Source organism: Mizuhopecten yessoensis, unplaced genomic scaffold (assembly GCF_002113885.1).
Source record: "Mizuhopecten yessoensis strain PY_sf001 unplaced genomic scaffold, ASM211388v2 scaffold6113, whole genome shotgun sequence".
In the NCBI taxonomy this organism is placed as follows: Eukaryota; Metazoa; Mollusca; class Bivalvia; order Pectinida; family Pectinidae; genus Mizuhopecten; species Mizuhopecten yessoensis.
Genome location: NW_018406386.1, coordinates 526,554 through 536,232, shown reverse-complemented (window position 1 = coordinate 536,232; position 9,679 = coordinate 526,554). Strand labels below are relative to the sequence as shown.

The 9,679-nt window shown below is 43.6% G+C and overlaps 1 protein-coding gene across 1 annotated transcript in view; it reads right to left on the bottom strand.

The window, feature by feature from the left end:
- Positions 1 to 1,090: 1,090 nt before the first annotated feature.
- LOC110451514 (extracellular matrix protein FRAS1-like) overlaps positions 1,091 to 9,679 on the bottom strand; it is a 187,604-nt gene continuing 179,015 nt past the window's right edge. Inside the window, exons 55-62 of the mRNA XM_021499579.1 lie at positions 8,463 to 9,245; positions 8,041 to 8,299; positions 7,345 to 7,505; positions 7,041 to 7,150; positions 3,705 to 3,865; positions 3,378 to 3,470; positions 2,984 to 3,243; positions 1,091 to 2,537 (exon numbers count right to left, since the gene is read on the bottom strand). Coding sequence (XP_021355254.1) covers positions 1,962 to 2,537; positions 2,984 to 3,243; positions 3,378 to 3,470; positions 3,705 to 3,865; positions 7,041 to 7,150; positions 7,345 to 7,505; positions 8,041 to 8,299; positions 8,463 to 9,245 — 2,403 coding nt within the window. The 3' untranslated portion in view covers positions 1,091 to 1,961. The remainder of the gene's footprint in view (positions 2,538 to 2,983; positions 3,244 to 3,377; positions 3,471 to 3,704; positions 3,866 to 7,040; positions 7,151 to 7,344; positions 7,506 to 8,040; positions 8,300 to 8,462; positions 9,246 to 9,679) is intronic.

Genomic DNA, 9,679 nt, shown 5'->3' with positions numbered 1-9,679 from the left:
CCCCACAGTATACAGACACTGAGCTACCTCCATAGTATGCAGACACTGAGCTACCCCCATAGTATACAGACACTGAGCTACCCCATAGTATACAGACGCTGAGCTACCTCCATAGTATACAGACACTGAGCTACCCCCATACATAGTATACAGACACTGAGCTACCTCCATAGTATGCAGACACTGAGCTACCCCCATAGTATACAGACACTGAGCTAACCCCCCATAGTATACAGACACTGAGCTACCCCCATACATAGTATACAGACACTGAGCTACCCCTCCCCCCCCCGATAGTATACAGACACTGAGCTACCTCCATAGGATACAGACACTGAGCTACCCCATAGTATACAGACACTGCGCTACCTCCATAGTATACAGACACTGAGCTACCCCACAGTATACAGACACTGAGCTACCTCCATAGTATGCAGACACTGAGCTACCCCCATAGTATACAGACACTGACCTAACCCCCATAGTATACAGACACTGAGCTACCCCCATACATAGTATACAGACACTGAGCTACCCCTCCCCCCCCCGATAGTATACAGACACTGAGCTACCTCCATAGGATACAGACACTGAGCTACCCCCATAGTATACAGACACTGAGCTACCTCCATGGTATACAGACACTGAGCTACCCCATAGTATACAGACAATCAGCTACCTCCATAGTATACAGACACTGAGCTACCCCCATACATAGTATACAGACACTGAGCTACCCCCATACATAGTATACAGACACTGAGCTACCCCCCATAGTATACAGACACCGAGCTACCCCCCATAGTATACAGACACTGAGCTCCCCCCATAGTATACATACACTGAGCTACCCTCCCCCCATAGTATACAAACACTGAGCTACCCCCCATAGTAAACAGACACTGTGTAAAGACTAAGTCTACTATTGCACCTACATATTATCACACCCCTGAGATTGCAATTTTATAAAACTTGAGTCAAGAGAAAAATGAGTTCATTTACATATATATATATATATATATATGTATAGTAAGTATCAATTTACATATTTGTATGTACAAAATGTTTGTGTATGATTAACATAGTGCCTTTTTATATATCTACAATCCAGGAAACTGACTCTTTTACATTCACAGAGAACTTATGATTGACAATGATTAAGGACTGTTACAATAGTTGTACTTATAGTTGAGGTAATCAATGTTATAATAAACAATATTCCTTACACACCATTCTCTCACTACAAACACTGATCCCTGTTATCACACAGCTATAGGAGATATACATGTATGGCACTTATCAATGATCAGTAGACATATTGCACTTCACCCTTGGCTGTACAATACTGTTGTGGGAACATTTATGGAGGGTCAAGTTTTACAGTATTTTTAGTTTAACAATTTTATACAATTATGGCAATGGACGACTCCAGAACTCTCAGGTGTCGTTCATCATCATCATGTCATCTTGTGGAGTTTCAGATTGACACCATATTGTTTCAGTTCAAGATTTACCATCATTATTCTAATGTTTTTCAAATAATTTGTACATTAAATACAGCCTTGGGGTGATTTTTTAAAATATTTCAGTATCTATATATCTTCATGAAGCAAATTTTACTTGATGTTTTGAACAGCTAACCAATATATCAGCCGTTGATGTTCATTTTAAATGACACTTTCCTGTGATCCTATAGAGTTTTGTAAATTGTCCATTCCAGTACCTAGTAGATATGTGACAATGATATTAATTAAATAAAAACAATTATTTCATCATTAACAGTCTCCACACTAGTGTCTGAAATAAAACACAAAAATCTAGAGAAATCTTCCTGATGTGGTGATAAAAAGTAGTCTTAAACAGATTTATATCATACATATTAAAATTGGTATAAATAATCCCCCATCACCCCCATATATCACAATAGACTGGCCCACAACAATGGAAGACAGGACTGGAAATCAAACTTCTGTCCCTGATATATTGTGAGTATTTTTTCCCTGAGATTTTATATTAGTATCTTTGATTTTCACGTTAAAAGTCCTGTCTTTTTCTGCCTGGTGAACTGAAGAGTTTTTGATCTCCATGATATTCACGTTGATTTTGGACTGTGACAGTCTGTTCTGTCGATTTTGATGTGAAGATCGTAGAGAATTCTGCTGTGCAATTTCTATATTACTCTTTCTTGTAACTGGAGAGCTCTGCTCTTTCCTTTTCCTTCGGCGTTTCCGTCGGAAACAGAAGCACAGGCAGCACACCACTACCACTACCACTGCTATGACTAGAAGTACCACTACCACTGGCATTATCCATGGTAACTCTGTCGGGGAATCCCCGTTTGACTGGGAGCTGTCTTTTTTCAACTTTATGGCTATTATATTTGTTCCATTACGAGGTTGATCCAGAGGATTGTCTTGCTCTGGTGATATGCCTCGTTTCTCACGGTAGGATCGCCTGTTTCGGTATTCGGGTAGGGAACTATCGCCCCTAGTAATAATGTATACCACTTGTAAATACCACTGGACGCCAGCAGTTACCTGCAAAGAAAATGACACAACATTTAGTCAGACATTACTGTGTTCATCAGGAGGACAAAGGTCAAGGGCACCGTTGCTGTAAATAGAGTATCAGCTTCTGTATATATTTGTCTTTATATGAAGGAAAAGTCTACTGTCTTCAATGCTTGGTAAGTTGGACGGTGTAATCTCGCTCCACGGATGTGTACAGATTACCAAGCTTTTAAGACAGTACCGGTTAATATAGAACTCTTTAGGATAAGAGTTTCATGTCACACAAGGGTAGCACAACAGGTAAGTGGATATTATTTCAATGAGGAAAAGCGTATGAGTAAATTAATGCAAAATATATCCACCGGTGATATTTACAAATATCTAGTTTATCAGCATGTCATATTAAGGTAGCATACATCCTTAATTGGTACCATGCTGATGAATGACCTCTTGACCCTGCTATGATGACTTACTTTGTAAAGAGGATCAGTACTTATGCTGAAGCCGTCTATTCCGGGGAAGTCCTCTAAACGAGCCAGGTCCGGGCTGTCTCCACAGAACTGAGCGTTAAATGGTACGTGCTGGAAGTGCCTCTGTATTACATCGGGATTACCTCGATCCAGGATCAGGAATCTATGAAGCAGGTTTCTACTGGGCTGTATACATCCAAACTGAGGCCCGTCGCCATAGATATCACCTTTAGGGTCATAGGTCGGCACAAAACCATCACTTCCTGTAGAAAGAAAAGGAATAAAGAATAAAGAGAAATGTCTTTATAAAAGTGTTTTACTGTATACTTAAGTTAATATGAATTTTATAACAAAGAAGAAAGCTGTCATGATAGGTTGGTTCAGTAGGTAACCTTACCGGCACACAGGTAGACTTTTTGGACAGAGAGTCTGTAGGCACCCCGCAGATCCTGGTCTGGATCCCACATAACACGCCCAAATAGCTCCTCACCTAAAACATGTTAATATCTTATAATAGGCCTAACTAGTTAGTATCAAGGGAAACTAACACTTGTATTGTTTGTACATGTTCAATATATACATTTGTACATGTTTAATATATACATATTATGTATGGTCCATTTGTACATGTTTGATATATACATATTATGTATGGTCCATTTGTACATGCACAACAACGACTGTACACACTACTGTCAATGAGCTTTGTAAGTAGATAATTTACCAATGGTGAATGTTGTATCATCAAAGTACAGGTCGTCCTGTGTCTGATCTGGCCCCTGTAGGAAGGTTTGTCTGTTGCTGGTGAGTTGGAACCTGGTGTTTAGAGTGTATACGAGAGGTACGGGTCTGTTGGACTGCTGAAAGGCTATGGGTACCTCAAACCTAAACACACAACATACAACTAGAAGGTGATTTTTCTATGTTATATTTAATTGCATAATCGTTAAAAATGCAAATCCAGAATGGGACGTTTGCTGCTAATTACAAAAATAAGTGAGGTTGGTGTTGGTAGGGTCAAGGTTAGTTGATAGGGTGGGGTTGGTGGTATGAAGTTGAGGGTGGGGATTGGTAGGGTGAGGATGGGGATTGGTTGAGTGAGGGTGGAGATTGGTAGGGTGAGGATGGGGATTGGTTGAATGAAGGTGGGGATTGATAGTGATGGTGGGGATAGGTAGAGTGATGGTGGAGATCGGTAGAGTGAGGATGAGGATTGGTAGGGTGAGGGTGGGGATTGATAGGGTGAGGATGGGGATAGGTAGAGTGATGGTGGGGATTAGTAGAGTGATGGTGGGGATAGGTAGAGTGATGGTGGGGATTGGTAGAGTGAGGATGAGGATTGGTAGAGTGATGGTGGGGATAGCTAGAGTGATGGTGGAGATTGGTAGAGTGAGGATGAGGATTGGTAGGGTGAGGGTGGGAATTGAAAGGATGAGGATGGGGATTGGTAGAGTGATGGTGGGGATTGGTAGGGTGAGGATGGGGATTGGAAGAGTGAGGGTGGAGATTGGTAGAGTGAGGATGAGGATTGGTAGGGTGAGGGTGGGGATTGATCGGGTGAGGATGGGGATAGGTAGAGTGATGGTGGAGATTGGTAGAGTAAGGATGAGGATTGGTAGGGTGAGGGTGGGGATTGATAGGATGAGGATGGGGATTGGTAGAGTGCTGGTGGGGATTGGTAGGGTGAGGATGGGGAATGGTAGGGTGAGGATGGGAATTGATAGGGTGAGGATGGTGGGGATTGGTAGGGTGAGGGTGGGGATTGATAAGATGAGGATGGGGATAGGTTGAGTGATGGTGGAGATTGGTAGAGTGAGGATGAGGATTGGTAGGGTGAGGGTGGGAATTGATAGGATGAGGATGGGGATTGGTAGAGTGCTAGTGGGGATTGGTAGGGTGAGGATGGGGAATGGTAGGGTGAGGATGGGGATTGATAGGGTGATGGTGGGGATTGGTAGGGTGAGGATGGGGAATGGTAGGGTGAGGATGGGGATTGATAGGGTGAGGATGGGGATTGGTAGAGGGATGGTGGGGATTGGTAGGGTGAGGATGGGGATTGGTAGGGTGAGGATGGGAAATGGTAGGGTGAGGATGGGGAATGGTAGGGTGAGGATGGGGATTGGTAGGGTGAGGATGGGGATTGATAGGGTGAGGATGGGGATTGGTAGAGTGATGGTGGGGATTGGTAGGGTGAGGATGGGGAATGGTAGGGTGAGGGTTGGGATTGGTAAAGTGATGGATGGGATTAGTAGAGTGAGGGTGGGGATTGGGAGGTTGAGGATGGGGATTGGATTGGTAGAGTGATGGTGGGGATTAGTAGAGTGAGGGTGGGGATTGGTAGGGTGAGGGTGGGGATTGATAGGGTGAGGATGGGGATTGGTAGGGTGAGGATGGGGAATGGTAGGGTGAGGGTGGGGATTGGTAGAGTGAGGGTGGGGATTGGTAGGGTGAGGGTGAGGATTGATAGGGTGAGGATGGGGATTGGTAGGGTGAGGATGGGGAATGGTAGGGTGGGGGTAGGGGCTGTTAGGGTGAGGGATGGTATTGGTAGGGTGAGGGTGGGGATTGGTAGGGTAAGGTTGGGGATTAGTAGGGTGAGGGAAGGGACTGTTAGGGTGAGGGTTGGTATTGGTAGGGTGAGGGTGGGGATTGGTAGGGTGGGGGTAGGGACTGTTAGGGTTGGTATTGGTAGGGTGAGGGTTGGGATCGGTGGGGTGAGGGTGGGGATTGGTAGAGTGATGGTGGGTATTGGTAGAGTGAGGGTGGGGATTGGTAGGGTGAGGGTGGGGATTGGTAGAGTTATGGTGGGTATTGGTAGAGTGATGGTGCATATTGGTAGAGTGAGGGTGGGGATTGGTAGAGTTAGGGTGAGAATGGGGAATGGTCGGGTGAGGGTAGTGGTTTGAAGGGTAAGGTTGACAGTACATTGAGGGTGATGGTTGGGGGAGTGTTGCAGGTTGAAGTGTGAGGGTTGCAGTTTGTAGGTTTGGGCTTGGGGTTCATTAAGTAGGGAAGAACATAAAGAATCAGGGAAGGACATTTCCATATGAGGGAGTTTGTTTAGCCTTTGTGGTTGATTATCAGTGCAGAGTAGGGTTCTGACCACACACATTCACCTGTGATATAGCGGGAAGTATACTGGATGGAGTGAAGATGGGGTGTTTCTAGGGAACTTGGTTCTGTGGTCAGTAGGGTTGAATTTGCTTGGGTTAAAGTTCCTGTCCCCAGTAGACACATATTGTAGTTTATTATTTATAATAAACTTTGTTTGTAAACAGCCATTTGTTTATATNAGTCCTTACCTCTGGCTGATGGTGGGCGTTATAGGTAGGGAGGGGTGTTTTTACAGTCCTTACCTCTAACTGATGGTGGGCATTAGGGGTAGGGAGGGGTGTTTCTACAGTCCTTACCTCTGGCTGATGGTGGGCGTTATAGGTAGGGAAGGGTGTTTCTATAGTCCTTACCTCTAACTGATGGTGGGCGTTACGGGTAGGAAGGAGTGTTTCTACAGACCTTACCTCTGGCTGATGGTGGGCGTTATAGGTAGGGAAGGGTTGTTTCTACAGTCCTTACCTCTAACTGATGGTGGGCNTTGGTCAAGTGGTTAGCCACGCATAATTAATGAGATGACCAACAAAAGTCAGCGTCACTNGTAAGGAGGGGTGTTTCTACAGTGCTTACCTCTGACTGATGGTGGGTGTTAGGGGTGGGGATGGCGGTTTCTACAGTCCTTACCTCTGACTGATGGTTGGCGTTATAGGTAGGGAGGGGTGTTTCTACAGTCCTTAACTCTGGCTCATGGTGGGTGTTAGGGGTGGGGATGGCGGTTTCTACAGTCCTTACCTCTGACTGATGGTGGGCGTTATAGGTAGGAAGGGGTGTTTCTACAGTCCTTACCTCTGGCTCATGGTGGGTGTTAGAAGTGGGGATGGCGGTTTCTATAGTCCTTACCTCTGACTGATGGTGGGCATTACGGGTAGGGAGGGATGTTTATACAGTCCTTAACTCTGACTGATGGTGGGTGTTATGGGTAGGGGAGGGATGTTTATACAGTCCTTACCTCTGTGGCTGATGACCAGTACACGGTAAAGGTTCCTGACCCCCAGTAAACACCTGGGTAGATGCTACTGTACAAGGTATAAGCTCAATAATGTACTGCCCTGTGTAATCCTGTAAACAAAAAATTGTCTCCATAACATCTCAACTTATTATTTTTATTTGAGGACTTGGAAAATCACAGAGCTATTGACTTTACAAAACTTGAGAAATGATACTTCACTTCACATCAAACAAAATATTTCAATACCACTGTACCGATGTACTCGTTCAACAACAACCCAATCTTATTACCATTGCCTGCTTACCTTGAGATTGAAGTTACTTGTTGCTCGCCACAGCTGATGGGGGCTGTCAAAGGTCTGTTGACCCCACATTAAGGTCAGGTCAAAGGTTATAGCCATGCCCTCTGGTGGAAGTATTCGACTCTCAATTCCAGGCATGGTGTGGTGTTTAAGAACATACATTCCTATAAAAACCAAAGGTTCAGGTACATATGACAATTAATATTTAGGTTTTGAGAAAAAAATGAATACCAACAAATAGAGGGTTGGGATATTCTACTTGTATGTTTTAATAGATGATAATGCAAGTATCTTCCTTCCTTATATGCAGATTGAAAATACCAGCTTATATTTTCACAATTACAACCAACCATATACATCAAAAGATAAACAGTTCCTTCAAATAGTTACTATTTTACTCAGATACAACATTGCCGTGTAAAAAGAGTGCAAACTGTATCTATGGATGCCATTTTATGTTCTGTGAAATTAAAGTCAATTTATCAATTTTTGTTGTGCAAGTGTTTCATCTCTGATCAGTCATATAATTTCTGAATAATAAATCTTTCCTGAACGATTAATTTGCCCTTGACCTGTTGTAATATTGTTTCCTGAACGATTAATTTGCCATTGACCTGTTGTAATATTGTTTCCTGAACGATTAATTTGCCCTTGACCTGTTGTAAAATTGTTTCTATGACAGCATTGATCAATCCCTACCTCGGAACTTAGCGTGTGTCTTGAGATCAATAACAAGTTTGCCATCCCGACCAACCAGGACCTTGAGAACCTGGAGGTCACCACCTGTGGTTCCCTCGCCCTCCAGCCCTGCCTGCCACAGAATGTTGTCGTAGTAGAAGGAGAAGGACATGTCTGTATGGTGCTGAAGGGAGCCCCACCCCACGGGCGCAGTCACGTACACGTAGTACACATACAGAGGCACCGACACAGTCAGGTAGGTCTGGCCGACACCCTTCACCTGGGGGTCACAGAAAGCTTATCAATGACGACAGGAGCATGGGCAGTGAACAGTATATAATTAGGAGTTTCATTGTCATCTTTTTTTCGAATGATATGTCAAAAGACACCACACATGATTCTGAACTAACAAGTGTTAAATAACATAAACAATTTTAACTTACCTGGAAATCAGAGATAACTTTACCGCCGCAGATGTCTACTAAGTCAGTCATGTGATACCACGCACTGAACGACCATACACAGGACTTGAGGTTTAGATGTTTGTATAGACTGATAGTGCGGTTTTCTCTCAGCTGCGAGTCAAACTGGTATGGAAAGTTATAAACTGGTGGGAAAGCTTGTGGGTTGTCTAGGAATCCGGAGTCAACAATCCCCTGTCGCTCCTCTGGTGTGATGAGGTTTGAACACAGATGTTGCTGTCGGTACACAGGTTCGGCTAAAAGATAGCGCAGGTTGTGGAGCGGGAAGGTTGATATGAGTGGGAGGTGGCCATCCTGGTGTGGAATCTGGATGGAGATGTGGATAGTATTGGGATGGTTTGGGTCCTCGGGACCTACGTAGTCCAGATTGGCCAAGAAAGATTGGGCACCATAACTGTTGTGAGGAGAACCATGGAACACAGGGGCCTTACAAATCCCCTCCTCATGGCTGATGGTTACCGCTTCACTCTTGGAAGAAATTCCTGGATTTCCGTTGGCATGTCGAGGTTGTGCAATACACCTGACTCGAAATGTTGGACGAAAGTAAATGCTGTCAAGCACGATCTTATTGACACTTGTAAATAGTGTGGCATCAGTTACCATGACAAAAGGAGGTTTGGATCCTAATTGGTCATTAGCGGGCATAGCAACCTCCCAGGTATACAAGATGGCTGACTGGTTGATGTTCGAATCCTGACACAAAGAATGTGTGATGGTGTAGGTTGGATAGTGGATATCACAGGCCTGTTAAAAATACATAGAAAAAGTTGTATGGTATATACACGGTAACAATGGTGTATGTTGTATTGTATATACAGGGTAACAATGGTGTATGTTGTATGGTATATACAGGGTAACAATGGTGTATGTTGTATGGTATATACAGGGTAACAATGGTATATGTTGTATGGTATATACAGGGTAACAATGGTGTATGTTGTATTGTATATACAGGGTAATAATGGCATATGTTATATGGTATATACAGGGTAACAATGGTGTATGTTGTATGGTATATACAGGGTAACAATGGTGTATGTTGAATGGTATATACAGGGTAACTTACTGATACACATATCAGAGGGTATCTCGGTGAAGTGTTAAACAGTTAGTTACTGATACACATATCAGAGGGTATCCTGGTGAAGTGTTAAACAGTTAGTTACTGATACACATAT